The 21345-nt window shown below is 41.3% G+C and overlaps 1 protein-coding gene across 4 annotated transcripts in view; it reads left to right on the plus strand.

Annotated features, from left to right (window-relative positions):
- RARB (retinoic acid receptor beta) overlaps positions 1-21345 on the plus strand; it is a 334164-nt gene that overhangs the window by 120428 nt on the left and 192391 nt on the right. For all 4 annotated transcript variants that reach the window (XM_055803607.1, XM_055803609.1, XM_055803608.1 and 1 more), the window contains one exon: positions 17980-18481. In XM_055803607.1, the coding sequence (XP_055659582.1) occupies positions 18304-18481 (178 nt within the window). In that variant the 5' untranslated portion in view covers positions 17980-18303. The remainder of the gene's footprint in view (positions 1-17979; positions 18482-21345) is intronic.

The following is a 21345-nucleotide window of genomic DNA, read 5'->3' on the forward strand; positions in this document are numbered from 1 at the left end:
TTTGGAAGGACCTGCAGTAGGAGCCAGGGATACCACTGAGGCTTCCTAGCTCTCCATCAGCATATGTTTCTGTTAATTTAATTCTTCCTCCAGCCTGAATCTCAAGCAATGACCAGACTCCTACCATTTCTTCTATGCCTTTTGACTATATATAGATGGAACTGAATGGGAGAATGTAACTTGAAATGAGATTAGGGAAACTTGAAGTACAGTATTCACACTGCGTTGTTTAAAAATGAAAATAAAAAGAATTATTCCATGTAGCCATTCCTTGCTCAGGTGTTTTGTCATCACAACTGATTTCAAAGGGCTGATTTGCTTATGCTAGTCTTATTTGCAGCAATAATGTTTGAAGATTGCCATAATCCAAATTTATTTGACCTGATACTCCTTTTTCTTAAAAAAAAAAAAAAAAAAAATTGAATTTGGAAGTTATGTTTCAAAGCTGCAGATGCTTTGGTTTGGCAAAAGGCAGTTTACCAAAAGTAATGTGATTGCTGAAATAATTTAGTCTAATACTTGCCCATGCTCTGTTTGTTTCCATGCTTGAGCTGACTTGCAAATGGAGACATATGCACATGGACAGTGTGAATAAATTAAAAAAACCTGCAAATGTTCAGCTTTCTGAAAAAAAACCCTGGAGACAGCCTGCAGACTTCAGCCAGCATGGATGAATCACAAGTGACCCTAAAGCCAACCAGAGGTCAAATGATGGGGCAGACTGCCCAAGAGCTGCTGTCACTGCTTGCTTGGAGCTTCCCCATTAGCTGCTTGCTATGTATCAGTTGAGAGGATGGCAAGCAGACTGGTAATGGCTCGGTATTTGCAGAGCCTGAGTGTTTACTTGCAGATTCAGTTTTTGGGCAGCTTGGGGTCTGTATTATTCCCCTTCTGCCTTCATTTGGAAACTGGCATTGTGTTTGGGAAGCGAATGGAGTCCTCTTGGTAGTGTTTATCTGTCAGCTGCTGTTATTAATTGATGTAATTGTTTCTTTACTAATATTTACCAAGGGTTTTAACATGGAAGTGACTATACAGATAATTCTAGTGCAATCTTAGAAGGAAGTCAATGCCTTAATTAGAGAAATGACTTGCTACTCTTGACTTGTTATTCAAGAATTGATTTTTTTTTTTCTCTGCCCTGAAAAGTGTTTGCCTTGAAATCTAAGGAAGTTAACTAGATGGGTGACATTTGAAGAAGTGTATACTAGCAATTAAGGTGAACAAGTAAATTTGACAAAGAAAATAATACTTGTCCTGAAGGAAACCTGAAACATTTGGAGTGGGGCAGGGAATTTGGAAGCATTTCTGCCTTCCCCAAGCCTCTTTCTTAAGAATCGCTGTAGTATACTATGGTCAGAAAAACAGAGCAGCAGGCATTCTTGAAGAAGATGAGTTACATTCACGTTACTTTTCTTTTACTATGCTACACTAGATCCTATAACTACACAGGATCATCCAGGGAAGATGAGAGAGTTATTTAAAAGTGTAGCAAAATGTTATTTTAAGCAGCGCACTGGTGATGTTGAAATTTGGTGCCTCTCGGTTCTGCTAGGGCCAACAATTTTGAGGATTAAAAACATATGGAATATAGATACAGAAGATAGCCACAATGCTTGGGGTATTATTTAGCATTATTTGTATTATTCAAGCTAGCAAAAACAAACAAAAAGACCAAGCAAAAACCTCCTGTTACAGGGCATAAGACATCCAGTAGACGATGGGAGCTGGAAAGAAATTTTATGGGAAAGTTTTTCTGTAATTGCTCTCCTAGAGATTTCTTCATCCTTTCCCTGAAGCATCTGATGCTGGCTGCTGTCAAATGAGAGGTTACTGAACTAAATGGACTATTTAATCTGACCCAGTACAGCAATTCCTGTGTTCCTATGTTTACAAGCAGGCTTTGTCTGCTGAGGGTTGTCTCTCTGGAATAAACTCTCCATTGGAGGCTAAGGAAAGGAAATTGTCCAGAAGCTTTTACGCTGTTGCTATGTAATTGTGTGTGTTGTTTTGAAAAAGTGTATCCTTCACCCCCGCCCCACCTTTTATGTGTATGCGTGTTTTAAATTATAAAATTTAGCTTCCTGTTCGATGCATTTGCTATTCAGTAATATTCAGGACCATTGAGTAACATAATTATTCAGAATTATGTGCTTTTAAAAAATGAGGGACAAAGTAATTTTGGTTGGCTGTTACGTGGCTAAATGATCAATTCTGTTCAGGAGAGTGTGAACTGGGTGCCATAGTCACCACTTGTCAGACCTGCTAACACGTCTGTTCCTTCTTTAAAAGTCGAGAATTTTTAAAAGGAGAATATATTATTATTGTGGTTGTTACTAATCGGGGTTGGCGGTGTTCTAGTGAACCCAACTTTCGACCGTCACTCATTTTTAATAGTTTTCTATTTTGCTGGACCCGAGGAGCTTTAGCGAGTAACCTGCCTTTGCAGTGAGGCACGTGAAGCAGAGTTGTAATTTCAAGGAATTGTGTGCCCTGGGTTTGTTGTGTAAATCTTAAATTGGGTTTCCTTATTTTTCAAAGGCTTAAGAGTGGATGTGACAGTCAAGCTGTTTCATTCAGATCTTTTTAGCACGTCAGACAATATTGCTTCGTGTAGATGACTTTCATTTCTCCTTACTGCTTTAAAAGGTGCCTTAGAGACATGAGATACAAGTGTGCTTTGTTTCACCCAGAAAAATGTGAACTTCATATAGGGAGAATGTGTTTCATTTCCTTACCATGTGTCAACAACTGGATCCTAAACCTGTGTTTATCAGATGCAGAACTGTTTTTGGAGGATTATCACTAAATCAAATGCTAGACCGGAATTTAAGTTCTCGCTGTAGGATTTCTCAAATTTTCATATTACTCTACTTTTAGGCCATTTGGTCTTTGATGCTTAGATCTGATACGCAGAGGCTACATTTTTGCATTCCTCTTTGTACAAGAGAATAAATACTTCTTTCTGTTTCAAAACCCTTATACTCTGGTAGTGCAGACAATACACCTGATTTCTGGTTTTGTGGGTTTTTTTTATTAAGGTCCATCATTACTGTTCAAACACATGCAGGAAAAATTTGTCTTAGCTCACACATGGTAAAACCATGGTATAGGTGTATTACTGTGGTTATAAAATGTATTAAAAGGGAGGAGATCCTATGGTGTTCTTTAACACATGGGCTCCCATTATTATTTTAGGAGTATATCTCCTAATTTTTAATGTATACTAATTAAAAACACATTTTTGTCTGGCAAAACTAGAGTCAGAGTGGTTGTATGAATATGAGACCTAGTCCATGTCGTAAATGGAGCTTTATGCAAAGGTATCTGGAAGGTGCTTTTTCTCAGTCTTCTTCAGTATCTCTTCCATCTCTTGCTGTGTTAGAGCTCTGCATAATCTCCCTTTGAATGTTCTTCAATGTATTCAGTCAGGTATGTTGCTTGTCATACATCCTTGAATTTCTTAGTATTTCACACAATTTAGTCACTTTTCATTTTAAATAATTATTTTAAGTAGGTTGGGGTGGTTTTTCAAACCGTATTGTGAATCTCTGACAACACACACACAAGCTTTACATTCATGAAAGGGGGATCTTCGCATCTGTCATCAAATGAAGCAGCAGTGACTGAACCCAACATACTAGTCTTTCCTCCCACTTCTGCTCCCTTCCCTTCTCCCTTGTAAAATCGGATATGCAGTGCGGAGCAACCGTGGTTCTCCCCATCTCACAGTCCATACAGTGATGGACTCCATGTTGGGAATTAAAAAATTTTGGTTTAGGGTCTGTATAGGCAGAATATCTTCCAGACCTATGGCTTTTATAAAGAAAGTGACAGCCTTTACAGATTTCACTTATTTTGAGATATTATTTCCATTAGCTGGCATCTTCATTGCATTCTCTTGCTTATTCATCGTTTTGAGGACACAAATTGCCTTTTTTTTCTGCTTACTGCTGATTTACTTTAGCATATGGTACTCTGTGAGATCCCATATAACGGACAACTGTCTGACACTCAGTTGGCACAGACAGCACTAGCTGGGAAGAGGTTGCAGTCAGGGTAACATAGAGGGATTTGCTTGAACTAACATGTACCTTTCAGCCATCTCTGGCTGGACTATTCTGCTTGGTGATTTTTTTTGGCCTGATTATTATCACAGAAATCATGAGTGGATTTTGAATGGCTCTGTCTTACTAGCAAAGATGATTTCTCCTCCCCCCCCTCCTTTTTTTTTTCCTTGGGGCTTAATTCAATTGCTCATCCAACATGTGCACCTGTTGAAGGGACTTCAGGTGCTGTTAGAAGAGTGCTCTCTGTTGTGACATGTCTGTTTTGACATTCCCAGTTCAAAGATATGCTCTGCTTGGCTGCTGGTATTTGCATGGTTAAATCAGATTGTCTTATCAGACTTGGGCACCCAGCTGGGCTTCCCAGTTTCTAGCTTCTCACTCTTCTGCCTCCTTTGCAGTGCATTGTGCTGCCGGATCCAGAGTTAAGTGCTGCTGGCCTGGAAATCGTGCAGGAAGAGCCTTGGTAAGGTCCTGCTGCTGCAGTGGGGAAGGGTGGTTGCCAGGCATATAATGAAGGTGGTATGGAAAACATACCTGCCTAGCTGTCTGGCTATGTTATCATTAGATGATAAAAGTGGAGTACCTGGCAGAAAAGCTCAGACTGCACTGCCTCATAGGCGCAAGGGAAGGATGGGCTATGGTGGCAGAGGTGGTGGTGTCGGTGCCAGGAGATGGGTCTGTGCTGGCATATACTCAGCAGCGTACTGGGCTTGACTCCTGGCATGCAGGGGGAAAGTGCTGCTGGGAGCATTGGGAGCATCACTTCCCTTACCGGCTTACATTTATTGGCATGGGTGGGTTGGATGTTGTAGAAATGGACATCTTGTTGCTGAGACTGAACATCCTTGCTGTTGTTTTGCTCATGTTGCCTCAGAATAGGTTGAGGCTTGTTGGAGAAAGCGCTGCCTGACAACATCATTGTTCAACAGGAGCTTCTTTGGCACTGTTAGCCAAGTGTAGCAGCTTCTATAGGATTCTAGATGCTGTTGAGAGCTTTATACTTTACCCATATCTCATGATGTAATTATGAAAACGCACACTGTTACTTTCTTGAATGCTTTCAAAATTAATAATTTAATACATTACTTTGCCAGTGGAGCTGAAAAATTAGTGAACCCAATTCAGAGGCTAAATGCTGCCCTGTTAACCTGGGTCCAGGTTAAAGTGGTTATAGCTAAAATATTTAAACATGACAATAGGTTTGGGCAGGCCTAAATGCTGCATGGTTGCATATTACCTGTCTCCATCCCTCAGAACCTGCACGCAACTTCTTTCTGCACAGTGAATGTGAAGCACTTCAGGCTAGTTTCCCTATCCAGAGAAGCAGGAAGGTTGTCTTGCAGTTACCAGGAGAAAGATGCTTTCAGAAGTGGACTTGTTGGGAATGATTGCTGTGCAGTTCATTCACATGCTTGCTTATACCACAGGAACACCTTTGTAATGTATCAGAGATCTTACTTTGCAAACCAGTGTGTATGACACAAGTTTTCTTGATTTTTGTCAGTGCTTAGGCTCCTGTTAGGTTGCTTTTGGAAGTGAGATGTAAGGTCGTAGTTCACTTGGGTCTTTCTGATAATGCAATCCATCTGTACAGCACCTCTAGCAGAATAATTCTGGGACGTAGATCTTCTGGATGTGTTAGGTTGTGGAAAAGATATGCTAGTTTTGTGGCTACCATGATTGATTATTGCACCTCTGTCCTTATGACCTGACTGATAAGGTTTTGCAACACTTTCAAATGATTCAGAGGACAGCTCTGAAGGTGCTTACATGTGCAGTGTTATCTCAGCGTATTATTAGCATTTTGCTATTGCTTTATTGGCTCCCTGTTAAGCAAAATATTGACAATAAAAATGCTATTTTTGTTCTGCAATTCACTCTATGGCTTTGTCCCCTCCTAGTTAATGGTTGCGCTTGTTCCTGATTTTGCTACCCTATTGTTCCTGTGACAGGGAGCTACAGAGAACAGAGGTTTTAAAATAAATGTTCATAATCTCCACCAACCCTCTGGCATATTCTGCTGACCCTCAGGGAGTCTTACTGGGAATATATTGGAATTTGTGATATGTAATAAGTGAAGGTTCAGGAGCCTGAAGTAGACAGCAGAAATGTTGTCTTCTGGGTAAAGTTGGGCTGAAGACTCTAATAACTCAGAGGAATTACAGATCCTTTCAACAGACATACTACTAGACTTGCCATATATAACAAAAGATGAAAAATTGTGTGTTAAATTATTTTGTGTTAGCATGGTGTCCACACCTCCATGGTATTAAGATGATAGATGCACCTCCAGTCCAAAAGAGTAGTATTCAGAAACAAAGTTCACAACCAATGCTTGAACCCTATTTTTCCCCTGTTCCACTTGGTTCACCCTCCTCACTTGACAAAGGGGTGCAGCAAGGATTACCAACTCCTCTAGCTCCGAGGAAGTAGAATTTCCAGCCTTGTAGTGCAAAAAATTGAACTAAAAAAAAATTGCCCCCAGCTCTGGGGAATTGAGAAGCCTAGTTCATCATTTCACAATTCAGGTACATCCCCTACACACCAAATCTTCATTCAGGTTTCTCAGACAGCCTCCTGAATAAACATTATTCATGTTTTTGAGTGAATTCACATGCTTATCCTCACAATGAGTTTAGATTACACCAGATAGCAGAATTTTTCTTTGCAGTAAAGTGGACTCTTGTAGGATCTCTGTGTGGCATATAAAGTGAAGTGTGCTGGCTTGAGGCAGAGCCATCCACTGCAGCGCATGTTTTCCAAATGAAACAGGATCTTTTTCTCCTCTTTGTTTATCTTGGTGACTGTTGAAGTCTTTGTTTCTTCGCATCGTGTGTGAAGATCACATACTGCACTGTGACCCTTCTTCAGTGTGTTTCCAGGCAGCACATCACTGCCATAGTGGGGCACAAAAAGACATGTATTTAATGGTTGTCCAGGTGTTGAACAAAGCAGAAATGGAAACTGAAGCTCTAGAGCTTTTTCTTCCTTAAATTGGCAATGAAGGCAAGTTGAATGCTATGATCTTGTGTAGTTGTAGCTAGACATCCAGGCTGTCAAAATTTGACTGCTAGGTTCCATCCTTTGTGCTGCTAAAAATATCCTGCATGGCTCTATGCCGAGGAAGACTACTGACCTCGGGGAGGGAGATCATGTGCTGCTTTGCTTTATTGTGGTGGTTCTGCTAAGACCAAGACTTCTTAGAAAGATACCTCTAAGGCTGAGCTGACGGAGGAGTTTTGCTTCTGTACGGGGACAGTAATCTCTAGCGGTGTCTTACCAATGAAGGCTAACAGCAAATGTTGCAAATTTAAATTGCCCTGATCCTTCCCAGTATTAGCCTACAGTGACTGCATCACCTACATTGGTGTACGGATAAAGCATATCCATCAACACTAATGTTTTTGGCACCTGCCACTCATAGAGCATTTGATGAGCCTCTGTCCTGACTCCTGGCTTCACTGGTTAGGGTTTTGAGACCAGCACCCGCTTTTTGTCAGCACTAAAAGTTACCAGTGGTCTTGCACCTCTTTGTGCATCCTTTAACAAAGTATCTTGTCATCCTGTTTCAGCAGTTCACCTGCGGTGCTTGCTGTGGCCATAGAGTGTTGGCCTCCCAGAGAGTTGTACTTCTCTGTCAAGAAGCTGCCCTCCAAAGCTGCTTCCCTCTTCAGCTTCTGAGCAGATGGAGTACTCCATTCTTTTAATGATTCCCAGGCCACCATCATTTACTAGGGATCTTCTGTCTGTCACCAAAACAATAACATCACTTGACCCCTCTTGCTGATCTCAGAGGCCTCTTAAAGGTTATGAACAGTCAGTATAAGGCCTCTTTAGTAGTTGCGGTGACATGTGCTGTATTTGCCATTGGTCACCATGACATGTTTCCCGTCAGCTAGAAGGGCAAGAATGAGCACTCTGAGAGCGTGCTTGGGAGTCTTCAGATATGGGGAACCTATCCTCCTAGCTATAACATCACTTGGGAAGAGATCGGCGTACTTGTAAACATCTAAACATCTGCACATCCATAATATTGGACGACGTTACTGAACACAGACAGCAGGATGTGGTTTTCCTTGCTTACTCAGACTCCCTTCCGCTGGCTCCCCATCTCTTTCCAAGAGCCCTTCTCACAAAAACTTGCTTTGACTGGGAATCAGTGTGATGCTATCTTGAGGTGCCTTGTAGCCAGAGTTAAAGACTGATTAATTACCAGTTAAGGGGAAAACCTTCAATGGAAGATCTTTTTGTTGGACAGGGAACATGACTCATTCTGAAATTAATCAGAGATCAGTGATGTTACCTTTCCTTTATAGATAGTTAAGTACGCTGTCAGTTAGGGTGCTACCTGTTGGCCTGTGTAAATCTTCCCGAAGTCTTAGAAGCGTGTTGGCACTGGTAGCAGCTCACCGTTGTTATCAATGATTCTTTCTCTCTGCTTTGACTGGATGATGAGAGGGGAGCCCAAGGGGTGGGTTCCTTACTCCCATCAATGATAATTTTCCCTCTTCATTGGTGGCCACCTCACACAGGCAGGTAGGATCAAAACAACCCGGTTGGGCATATAGGACTGTAAAGAACAATTTGGGTCACAAAGTCCAGTCTAGTTTTCCTGAACTGTAGGGAGAAACTGTGCAGGAAGAAAGGAAGCGCGCTGAAAAAACATGGTTGGAGAACAAAGCAGTAGGCATAGCACCTGGGGTGGGAAAAGCTTTGCTGTGCTGGACTGTCTGGCTGTATGCGACTTGAGTGACCAGCCTGCTTTCTAAGAGCTGTTTTTGCTGGCTACCCTCTGCTGTTTAAATTGTGGATCATCTAAATTGTGTTTAAGAGAAGTGATGTATTCTTCCCTTTGAGTTTGGGGATGGGCAGGAATGGGGAAACAGGTTCAATCTGAAAAAAAAAAAACCCTACAGGTTTGATCTGGCAAATCTCTTATCTCCTGAGTTTCTGTAGCCCATGGGATAGTCTCATTTAGGATGGTTTCAATATGGAGTTACTGGTTTACATCCTTAGAAACATTAATAAGGAACAACAGATGACAGTGCAATGCAAGAACAGAAGTTTTGATTCCATTGAAAGAGCAATTTTAAGCATTGAGAAATAGCTTTTAAAGTCAGGGAGGGAAATCAGTGAAAGGTTCACTTAAACTCAGGCAGCAGGAAGCTCAGTTACCCTCCTTTTGGTTTCCATAAATGAAAGAGAACTTCTTTTCTTGACAGTCCATGGGGATTTTTGAATGTGGCAGGGTAAGGAAGGAATGCATTTAGTTACAAAGCAGAGTATCCTATATACCAGCACAAAGTGTATTCAAAGCCCCTTGAATTCTCTGCAGAAAACTGCAAGAGAGTCCCTTACAAAGGTGATGGAAAGCCACCGCACAGGAAATCAACTTCTCATCCTGTAAATAAACATGAGCCAATTCTACTATATCTGGCTGTCAGGGCAGTACACACAGTAAATTGTTAACCCCATCACCTGACCTAACCATTTATCTTTACTTCTCAGTATAGTTTTAGCAACTGCTGAGTAATGAAAGAAACATGGAATGCAGATAGCTGTAAAAAAAAAAAAAAAAAAAAAAAAAACCACCACAAAACCAAGAAAACCCATACAAAAAACAACCACAAAAAAAATACACAACCACCACCCACTCCCCAAAAACCCCTCAAACAAACCACCCCACAGCTCATTTAAAAATACAAACAGCCCTTTAAAACAGCAAACAACAGGAGAAAATGAGAAATTGCCTGATGCAGTGGGAGGATCTTAAATATGGTTAGTATGGAACAGAATTAACATCTCCGTAGAATAACAGACGTGAAGCATGGATTTTCAATCCTTCACGTCTTCGTTATGCTAGCGTTGTACTAGCACAAATAAATTAATAACTCCCCTGAACCTTTGTGCAACAAATAACCATACCACCTTTCAGACTTTGAAGTGTAAGCTGTGTGTGTTTTTAATGTTGTATGTTATACATGAAGGTTGGCTGAAATAGGTTATTCTGCTTATAGAGTATTGTTCCCATATGAGGATTCAGGCTATGTACTCACAGCTGCTGCTCTCCAACATGGACTCTCAGTTCCACTAAAATCAATAGCTGGCACAGCAGGGTACTGTTGTATAGTGTGTAAATAAATGGGTGTCATTGTGTCTCAACTTTTTTTTTTTTTTTCTTTTCCCCTTTCAGATTTAGATTTGCTTTTTTCCAGGCATATATCAGCGTGTGTTTGCAATGCAGGCAATACGAAGCATAGCCGCTTAGGGAAAAGAAGCTCCCCACCCTACCCCCAGCCTTTTTATACTTCCCAATAGTATCTTCAAATAAACAACAACTGCGTTAATTATATTAATTATCTCTTTAACAATTTCAGGAAAAAAACAAACAAAACAGAAAGCCGTTTTGCAAGTGTCAGCTTTATGATAAAAAGGAATTCAGAGTCGCCCAGTAGACAGCTGTCTTACATACAAAGATGTAGGAAAAGTGTCATAGTAAGAGTGTCTTAATTCTGTTAGAACAATTTATCTTTTCTCCTCCCATAAGTCATGCACCTATAGTTGAAAATACATGACAGTTATGGTTATGGGATGTAAGAGCTACAGATCCGCTTTTCAATAAACTGACTCTGAAGTTCTGTTTCATACATTTTCTTTTTTATTCATGCATCTGGTCATATAGAGTGCTTTACTTTTTTTGGCTGCAGACTTGGCAGATACAAAATGCAGATGTTGTTCTTCTGACTTAAGCTGCTATTTTAAGCTTTTTGGCCAGTGGTTTAAAATTTTAGGCTCAGTTGTTTATTTGCTTATCATCAAAGTGGTTTTTGTCATATAATTCATATGCAAGTATTAGCTTTCTATGTTTACTTTCAGAGTTTGAGATTAACAGTATGGTCCCTTTTTTTCCCTTTCATTTTTTTAAACCAGCATGCTCTTTTGATTAATAATACAGTAGAATGTTATGCTTCAGAGAGCTTTTATTTACAAAAAAAAAAAAGAACACCAACCAGCAAACCAGCCCAACCCTCACATTGTGCTCTAGCGCTTTCCCTTTAAGAAAACCATATCTCTCGCCAGATGCCTGCATCTCTTTGATACAGAAGGGTACACTAAGTTCCATCTATAAACAGAATCCACTAATTAAGAGTAATTGCTTCGGAGATTGGTACAGACTATTCAGCATCAGATGCATGTTCCTCTCAGATATCCATTAGCCTCTAATAAGATAATGCAGATGTGCCAGTCTGTTTCCTGTTTCCTTCTATTGTACCTTTATTGCCGTATATGGACCAATGGGATGGGCTGAACAATAAGTGGATGTCCTTTTGCTCCCGGAGCCCTTCTCAAAGGAATGTTTGTTATTAGATTGCTTTTTCTGTTTAGTTTCACATCACTATGCTAATAAAGGAAACATAACACTCCAAAGGCTGCTTTTTTTTGGTTTTGGTTTGGTTTTTTTTTTTTTTTTACTTCTGCCACGGTAACTAGTTTATTGTTTAATTAAATTCGTTGGATAGCCAAGAAAACAAAAATGCAACATCTCTCAGTCAGTGAAGGCCAGTGGAAAACAGAGTATGCCCCTTTATCAAATAAAGTTTCCATGCATTTTTAAGAGTTTCAAGGCAGCGTGGTTATCATGTTATTGTATCTGACTGATTTACACTTGGGTCGTGCTAAATCTGCTGAATTATTCAGTACTACTCAATGCAACACCATCAGCTAGCATAATAGAAAGCATATGCATAATCAGGGATTTCAATACAAACTGTACATTAAATACAGTAAGGGTTCTCAAAACTATTAGATCTTGACTTGTTTTGAAAACAGCATTAGAATATGTTTCAAAGCCCTCTAATAAATAAGGACTCCATCAACTCTGTCTCTTGGGAAAGAGATGTAATATATTGTTGAAACGTTTTGCAAGCAAAATTTCTCTGGAATTGTGTTTGTTGCTGGGAGAGGAGCAACTTGCCTCTCCCGTCTTGCTGCCCAGGCTGCCCTTGCAGTCCAGAGGTTCCTGTTGTAGGAGTTAGCCTAAGATTTAAAAGAGAGAGGATTTTTGGCGTTGGCAGGAAAATGGGAAATGAACTTAGAAGAGACTGCCTCCATGACCCTGGAAACTTTGGGGACAACCATGCTCCAGACCACTGGGCTTGGAGCAGCAAATTCCCCAGCACCCAACTCTGTGCAGAGCATGTCCTCGTGTTGTGTGCCTTTCCTGCATTTGTGGGTTTGTCACCTAGTTGTAAAGGAAGAGCAGCAGTGGTTCATTATAGTAGAAAGGTTTAGGGATAGTGGATTTAGCTTAGAAGTTTGCTGTGTGTCACAGTCGCGGGTATCTTGAAATGACTGCTGAATTTCAAACAGTGCTGCAGGTAGGGCAGAGCTCCCGACTAATCTTTTCAGAAGTGAGGGAAGAAAAAAAAGGCAAAAATCCTGAATTACTTGCAATGCTGACAACTTAATTCCCTGCCATGGACAGTGAGAGGGAGGAAGAGGAATGTGGAGTGGGGGTGATGTTGGCAGAAGGTAGGGCAGAGCATAATCTTTCTACTGGCACAGGACTATAAGCTAAGCCTCCTGCCTTGGCTTCTTGCCTATCCAGATGTTGATGTGTCAAAGTCACTTGTAACAGCAAAAGGGTTTTATAAATTCAAATAAAATCTTATGCAAGTGCAAAATTCAGAAGGATGAATTATGTTACAATAATACCAAATAGTGTTACCAAGTGTAAGCTAACTAATACAACAAATAAGAATCAATTAATTTAATACATTCTAGAAGAACTGATGTATGTGTGGAAAGTAGAACTGTTTTCTATAGGAAATCCTGTGCAAAATGCATGGAAAGCTAAGAGACAGTAAGAAAAGTTGGGTCAGTGTTTATCCAGCAAAATTTGGAGCAGATATTCAAAATTTGTGGTTTTAAACTTCTCTTTAACTACACAAACACCAAGAAGAAATATGGAAAAGACAGGTACACCTGCTGCATTAACTGCAGCTGATAAATATTCTGTCTGTTCTGTGGTAGAGCTACTGTAGCCTCCTTCCCCTGTGGCCATCTGCTTTATCACTGAAGTCAAGTCAATAAAAGGTCTGTAAAAACCAAAAAGGAGGCATATGTTCTGTCAAAGAAGAGTCATTGGCCGCTGTTCAATGTGATGTAGTGCACAATGTGATCATCTCTTGGTGAGCCTTCAAAGAAACTTTTCTGTATGATCCTTTTCCATACTGTTTGTGCTAATGGCCTTGTACCCATGAACAGTCACTAAGGACAAGTCTAATGGAAGAGGATTTTCATCGTATGCTGGGTAGATCCTCTGAACTGCTTTGACGACAGCTACTTTCTGAAAATTTTGCCTCATGCATACAGGGCAGAAATCTATGCTGTTGCCTCACGTGAATGGGTGTTCGACCACCACCAAGGTGACTCTGCGGTCAGTCTGGCTTGCTCCTTCTGGGGTTGCTCCTCAGCTGTGGTAGCTGGCTCCTCCTGTCCCGTTTAGGGTAGGCTCGTTAGCTCCCTTATCAAGGGAATCCAAGTGTAGGCCAGAGGGAGAGTACGTTCAAGGTCCACACAGCATGGAAAGGATGCTTCTGGGAAGTGTCACAGTCCAGAGAGGATGTGCTCCTTTAGCTGTGGGTGTTTACCATAGCACATGACAGCAAAGGGGAATATTCTCAAAGCTGGCACCTGTACAGCGTCTTACAGTGTTTTGCATGGTGGTGAAGGTTTAGTTGAGCAAAACAGATGTTTTCACCTTGGAACAATTTGCCGCGTAGAGGTCTGCAGCTGATGTCCAATGCTGGGATCTTCATCAGTGAGTTGAGGGGCATCAACGTGTCAGTCTGGTGACACAAGTGAAGTCTTGCCTTGCGAGTTTTCTTTGATGCCATGGAACTGGCATGAATGGGGACAACTGATTTTTGAGTTTCCTATGCTGCAATACTTTCTACTTGTGATGTCCTCTGCTGTGCAGTGGTGGGGGTGACGGGTCTGTAATATCTGTTAGCAAAGCTGGTGACTTGAAGTCCCTCAGTAATCACAGAACACAAGTGGTGTTTGCTTCTTTACAAGAAGCTGGAGTTGCTGGAACGTAGGTATCTGCCTACAATTTCCTCCTCAACCATTGTATAGGTGTTCGGCCATGGGAACATTTATAACATCTGCTACTCCTGAGAGACCCTACTTGGAGTCAAATAATATACTGTTTAGAGTATCATGCCTTCTACACTGTCTTCCCTCTCTACCTTTATTTGGAGGGAAGAGCTCTTTGGAGACGAATAACTGCTGAAGGCTTATCTCCAGCACAGCTATCTGCAGGAAATTTCCCACCATGAGGGGTGAAAGGAAGGTGATTTTTGAGTAAGGCAAGAGAAACCTACTTTCTGGTAGTAATTTCAGTGTATAATTACACCTCACATAAAATTATAAGGATACAGAATTACAGGATTATTATTTAGTTTTGGCATTGTTAGTTATTTCCTATGGAGTTGTGTACTGAGGAGCTATAATGCTGCTGCATTTTGTCATGACCAGGTCCATCACAGAACATACTCCTCCAGTGGTGAGGAAGTGACCAAAGTTTCCCTGAGTGCCCTTTTTTCCCCTCTGACCTAAAGGAGTTGCTGCTTTTCTGAAGATTTGTCAAATATAAAAATACATCTGATGTTGTGATTGTGGGATTATATATAATTTATGAGTTCTACATTTTTCTGGGTAATAGAAATATAATTGAAGATATTAGATAGTTTTTTGCAGTTGACGGCTTGATGTCCAAGTGGAGATCAGACCAGGAATGAGTGGCGTTCCTCAGGGGTTGGTACTGGGGCAGACGCTAACACCTTTGTTGGTGACATGGACAGTGGGCTTGACTGCACCCTCAGCAAGTTTGCCAATGACACCGAGCTGTGTGGTGTGGTTAACGTGTTGGAGGTGGAAGGGATGCCATCCAGAGGGACCTTGACAGGCCTGAGAGGTGAACCTCATGACATTCAACAGGGCCAAGGGCAAGGTCCTGCATGTGGGTTGGGGCAATCCCAAGCACAAATACAGGCTGGGCAGAGAATGGACTGAGGGCAGCATTGAGGAGAAAGACCTTGGGGGTACTGGTTGATGAGAGGTTCAACATGACCCAGCAATGTCCACTTGTAGCCCAGAAAGCCAACTGTACCCTGGGCCACATCAGAAGAAGCGTGGCCAGCAGGTTGAGGGAGGTGATCCTCCCCCTGTGCTTCTCTCTCATGAGACCCCACCCAGAGTACTGTATTCAGCTCTGGGGGCCCCAGCAAAAGACGGACATGGACCTGTTGGGAGTGAGTCTAGAGAAGGGCCACCTTCTAGAGAAGGATGATGAGAGGGCTGGAGCACCTCTGCTATGGAGACAGGCCGAGAGAGTTGTGGTTGTTCAGGCTGGAGAAGGGAAGACTCTGGGGACACCTTCTAGCAGCCTTCCCGTATCTACAGGGAACTGTAAGAAAGATGGGGACAGACTTTTTAGTGGGGCCTGTAGCAATAGGACAAGGGGCAGTGACTTTAGACTACAAGAGAGTATGTTTAGATTAGAGATAAGGAAGAAATTCTCTACTGCAAGGGTGATGAGACAGGCTGCCCAGAGAAGGTGTGGATGCCCCATCCCTGGGAGTGTTCAAGGCCAGCCTGGATGGGGCTTTGGGCAAGCTGGTCTGTTGGAAGGTGTCCCTGGCCGTGGAACTAGATGATCTTTAATGTCTCTTCCAACCCAAACCATTCTATGATTCTGTGCTTTTATGAGATGAATTTTATTTCCAAAGCCCTACATAATTTAACAATTGGTGACCTTGTTCTGTGATTAATTTAATGCATAGAATTTTGGGGCTGGTTTTCATCAATGACCTTCCCCTCTTTGCTTTTTTGCACACATTTTGAAGCATGGTATTGTTGTGGCTCTTGTGGAGTTTCTTTAGAAAACATTAGTTCTGTGTGTATTCCTTTGATACTTCACTTTCCCTGTTTCTTAAGCTTCATAAAGCTTTAACAGTCACCTGCAATGGTTCATCTCATTTTGTGTTGTTAATGAGTCGATATATTTTGGCTGTTGAGGCTTCCTTAAAAGATCTGTCTGGTTTCACCAGTCTCTAGGCACGTGGTCCTCGAGCTCGGCATGGCCAACAGCTGTGCTTTAGCTCACTATACCCCCCATTACAGTCTCATCCCTGCATATGTCTGTCTCCATTAGCATTAAAGGTATTTTTTGCATAATTTACACAGTTATCAAATACTTACAAGCTACATTTCTGTTATCCCCAAGCAGGCTGCACTCAGCAGAAATCGCTGTCTGAAAACATGCACAGCTGGTAACCTTTGCTGGTATTCCACACAGAGCAGAAACACTCCTCTGCTCTCTGACAGGCAAACATATGCATTTGGGGTTGGGTTTATTCCTTTTTTTCCTTGCTCATTTGAATTCTTACCGACAACTAGTAGACAGTAGCAGTAGTGATAGTCAACGTTGCATTGTCACAGTTTCCTTCCTCTGCATCAATTTTGCTTTGTGACCTTGACAAGTCATTTCACTGCTGCCTTTATTTTCCCACCCAAAAATCTTCTTGCCTTTGGTTTCAGGCTATAATTTCAAAGAATTATGAATAAAAATGCTATATAGTGGTGGATGTTGTTACTGATCATTGACTGTATCAGATGCAAGGGCACATAGCATGTTGTCTCAGGAAGCAAAGCCTTTAGGCAACCCACCCTGGACTGCCTCGCTTTTGGGTGCTTGAGTTTGCTCTCTGGCTCCTACTGTCTCCCTCCGACAGGGTGTGTTGGAGGGGATGGATGACTCCTCATGCAGGGTGATGCTTAGGAGCCAGTTGCAGTACTTCCCAGCTTTTACCTGGAGCAGTGTGCAAGTAACTATGGGAGTAAAGTTTGCAATATGGAATAATTGCAGCCTTTCTAGTAGCTCACAGGACACTAGTAGCACTTACCTAGTGTTGCACAAGCAGGTTGTTTCCAAGAGCAGCCGTTTGCTGTACATGGGCTTAAACAAGCAGTAGCAAATTTCACTGCTGAGAAGTGCCCTGTTGTCAGTCTGAGATTTTCAGTACAGAGACTGAGAAAAGGAAGACCCCTTGGTAGGCACCAGCCATTTGGGTGAAACACTAAGGAAGGTGTGTAGCTGTAGATGACTTTGAAAATGGTGGTCATGACAGAGCACAGGAGCAGTGTTACTGCCATCATGTCACTTGGCTTATGAAATAACGGGTGCTTGTTTATATGGTGATAGAGGCAGTTCCTCCTCCCCGCCCCCCCCCCCCCCCCCCCCCCCAAGAAAAATAAAAATGAAAAAAGAGAGAATGATCGGTGAGGGCTCTTACATGTCAATAAGATAAACTAACTATCCTTTGTAAGAACAATCATTGGTAAATAAATTAGTATTTAGATTTAGTCCAATACAAAATCACCCTCAGACACCAGTCTCCAGTGCCCTGCCTGAGCCATGGCATTGGAGCAAGCAGAGAGCAAGCAGTGTCGTTCATTCTTCTATGTGGAAACTCAAAGCTTTCATGTACATGGAAATTTTTTAGAGGTTGATTTTTATTTTTTTTTTTTTTTCTCCACTGGTATCAATATTTCAGGTAGTTGTTGATGCATCAGTTTCAAAACTGGCAATTTCCAAACCAAGATTGCCGCTACCAGAAATTGCTTTTGGTGTAACCCATTGGGCAGGGAAATCAAGTTAATGGGTGTTCTGCTGTTAGCTTCAGTAGAGTAAGAATTTTACCCCCAGGTAAGCTCATCTTGTAGGATACTGATAAATAAGTAATCACTTAACAAAAGTAGGAGAGGGATAAAATATTTTTGTATGTGTATATATTAAAAATATGTATATTATAATCAATATATTGTTTTCTTCTTCCCACAGGCTCTGTGAGTATGTGTCTGTAGAGAGCAACTGTCCCCCCAGAAAAACATTTGCATAAGCAACTGAACTGCGCTCTGATACCCAAAGTAAGAAGACTTTCTGCCCACAGTCTGTAAGAGCAAGAATGTCCTGGGAAAGAGAACAGTAAGAAGCAGCGATGAAATATACGACAGACCTGATCAAGTGAATTACCTTCTCACCATCACACAGTCCAGCTCAAGCTGTACCAGTAGGCTTGACAGCCCCCTTCATTCACAAGTTGAAGTATCTGTTTGCTGGCCTGGAGTGATGCAACATAATATTTATACACTGTGAAGTGTTAACATGACAACCAGTAGCCGCACATGTCCAGTACCAACAGTGAATGGACATATGACTCACTATCCAGCAGCACCATATCCATTACTTTTTCCTCCAGTCATCGGTGGACTGTCACTACCTTCCCTCCATGGACTCCAGAGTCACCCACCAACTAGCGGATGCAGCACCCCGTCACCTGCAAGTAAGTGCTTGGTATTAACAGCTTTTATTGACCAGTTTTCCTCTAACAAAGACTGATCGTGTTTGTTCTGAAATTGTTTTAAAGAGTAATTGCAGTTGTTCATCTGTGATGTATTTTACTTGGGCGAAGACCATGCATTTGATTTGAAATACTACTTTCACTTAATCTTGTTTTTATAAAAAATAAACATGCAACTATATGACATACCAAAGCTGTGGAAACCAGGGGTGATAAAATCTGCTATGGATTTTGGCATATTCTGCATTGTTGTGTTAGCTGCAGAATCTGATGTTGTGTTTAAAGAAACATTGACTGTTGTGTATTCATGAGCAGAGGTGATTCCTCAGTACAGAATTCTCTTAAGTTGCAATTAATACTGCTTTTGTATTCTTCCTTAAGTACTGCTTTCTTCCTGGGCAGCTTGTGAAGAGCAGCCCAGTGGACAGCTAGTAGCTATGAGCTGCCAATGGCTGCAGAATGAGCCCTTGAGTCTATGGTTGAGTTCCACATGCAGCACACTCAAATTTTCAGCACCACTGAGTGTATTAGCTGGGCAAGGGGTTTTTTTATCACTTTATGGCGAACACACATTTTCTGCTTGGTCTTAGTTTTATATATGTTTAAGTGGCTCCAAACAAAGCTATCCCAAGTATAAACTCTTTAAGTAGTGTCACGTGGACAAGATAACATCTCTGGAGGTCTTTACAGTGGGTGACTGATGTATTTATCACCCATGTGAAGAAAACTGGAATGCATACAGCTTTGCAGGTCAGTTTGTTGTGAAGGTGCTTGTCTAAATACATTACTGTGATTGTTCAATATGAGAAGGTCTTGACTGAGCAGCACAATTGCAGAAAAACCACACTTTCTATTAAAGGGAAAAGAGACTTGTTATAGCAGTGCCCCCAGTACATCTTTGAACAGAAAGCACGTGAAGTTAGAGCTCCAAACATGAACAGGAAAAAAACAGTGAAGACAAAACTTCTGAAGAGTGGTGTACACTGGTAAATACCAAATGTATATGATCAGGTATGCAGAGTTTTTCCTTCCCATGAATTGTTCCTGTGGAATTAAGACTGCATCGTGGATGCATTGTTAATGATTAATAAACCAGTCAGCATTCAGCCTTTCAAAAAAATAGTGCCAAGTATGAATTTCTGTCAATATGTGAACAAAGTGGCTACTTCTGTGTCTTTGGGTTTGCGTCTTTATGCCCTGGTCCCAGCATTTTTAGGGCAGTACTTTTGTCAAGGTGCTTTGCAGCACTGGCTTGCCTTGCCTGATCATGAAAGCCTGGCAGCTGTTGTGCATACCTCAAGGCAATAGTGTTTGAAAATACCAGCTAAAATTGGCAAGATAGGGAGGAGGGTGACTTGAATGAGAATGTCTTTTCAGACACAATCCCCAGCAGGAGGACCCTTCTGGTTTATACCTCTGTCTTCTTACCTTTGCTGACAACAGTCTGGGTTGTTCTGAAACCTCTAGACTTCTGATTCTGGAGCTTGAGGTTAATGTTGCTAAAGCCATAGAAACAAGTTCTTGGAAACAAGCAGGTTGAGCTTTGGGTTATATTACAGGGTTTTGTTTTTCATTGTGGATTTTTTGTAATTATTTTTTTTTTTTTACAACAAAGCCACACAAATGGGCCAAGGTCAGCATGACTGATGGCCTCTATTAAAGTTAGAATTTATACTGGGTGGTGGAAGGGTATAGATCTCACTTGCAAAGACCTGAAGAAATTAAAATTTGGCCAAACCACTGCTCTCTATGTGTTAGACGCTATTGTACTATTTATTTTCCAGATTCCTTCCATTCACGCAGAATCCAATAGAAATTATTTTACATAACAGGAATGCTATAAAGATCTCTTTAATCTTTTTAAAACAGTGCAATTCAACAGCTTCTATTTGAAGTTACAGTCATTTAAGCCTTCATGTTATTGTCCTGTTTTATTTGTTCTGTCTTGGTTTTAGACTTGCCGTGATGGCAGAAAACCTTATACCAAGTTGCATTGTTATCTTAAGCTACTGTTGGGGTAGGCATCTCCAGTCCTGTTAGACATACAGTGTATTTTAGATGTATGAATTTTGTGAGCACAAGGGGCTTACAATAAACGTTCAGGATGGAGTGATTTAGTTTCATTGATTTTAATAATGGTGTTGCTTCCGTGACCTGTGACTTGGCTTCTGTTTTTATACTGAGATACATAGTGCAAAATACTTAATAATTAGAGGGCTGGTCACAGTGCTGAAGAGGTCAGAAGATGAAAAAAATACCATTTTTATGCATACATGAACTACGCATTAGCACTGAACAAGACCACGGTCAAGAAGATCATTACTTTTATAAGTCCGATTGATTTACCTACCACTGTATTACCCCTTGCTGCACAGAGCAGACGTTTTCACTCCTGAGATCAGATGGCACGCAGGGTTCCCTGCTTGCACTAATAATGAGGAATTGCTTCTATATTTAAAAAAAAAATAAAAAATATATCAAAGATTGTTTCAGGAGGTTACTGCTTAGCTCATTTAGAAATGGTAAGGGAAGGCGAAACTGGAGGCATTCCCGTGCTTTTTGGGTCATGCGCCAGCCCCACAGGATTCGGCGCTCTGCCAGACAGGGAGCAGCTGTGGGAAATGGATGCTTAACAAAAGTCCTGCAGAGCCTGACATGTTTGCAATAGGAAAATCACAAAATGTTAGTGAAATATTTGGAGGAGGCTGAAATAAATATGGGTAAATAATTGTTACATAACATTTTATTGAAGTGAAAGCATCTCAGGTTCAGGCAAGTGGGATCACACAGGCACACACAGGCGATTCTGGTGTCTGGGCAGCATTGCTCTGCTCTTTATTAGTCCT

Source organism: Falco peregrinus, chromosome 5 (assembly GCF_023634155.1).
Source record: "Falco peregrinus isolate bFalPer1 chromosome 5, bFalPer1.pri, whole genome shotgun sequence".
In the NCBI taxonomy this organism is placed as follows: domain Eukaryota; kingdom Metazoa; phylum Chordata; class Aves; order Falconiformes; family Falconidae; genus Falco; species Falco peregrinus.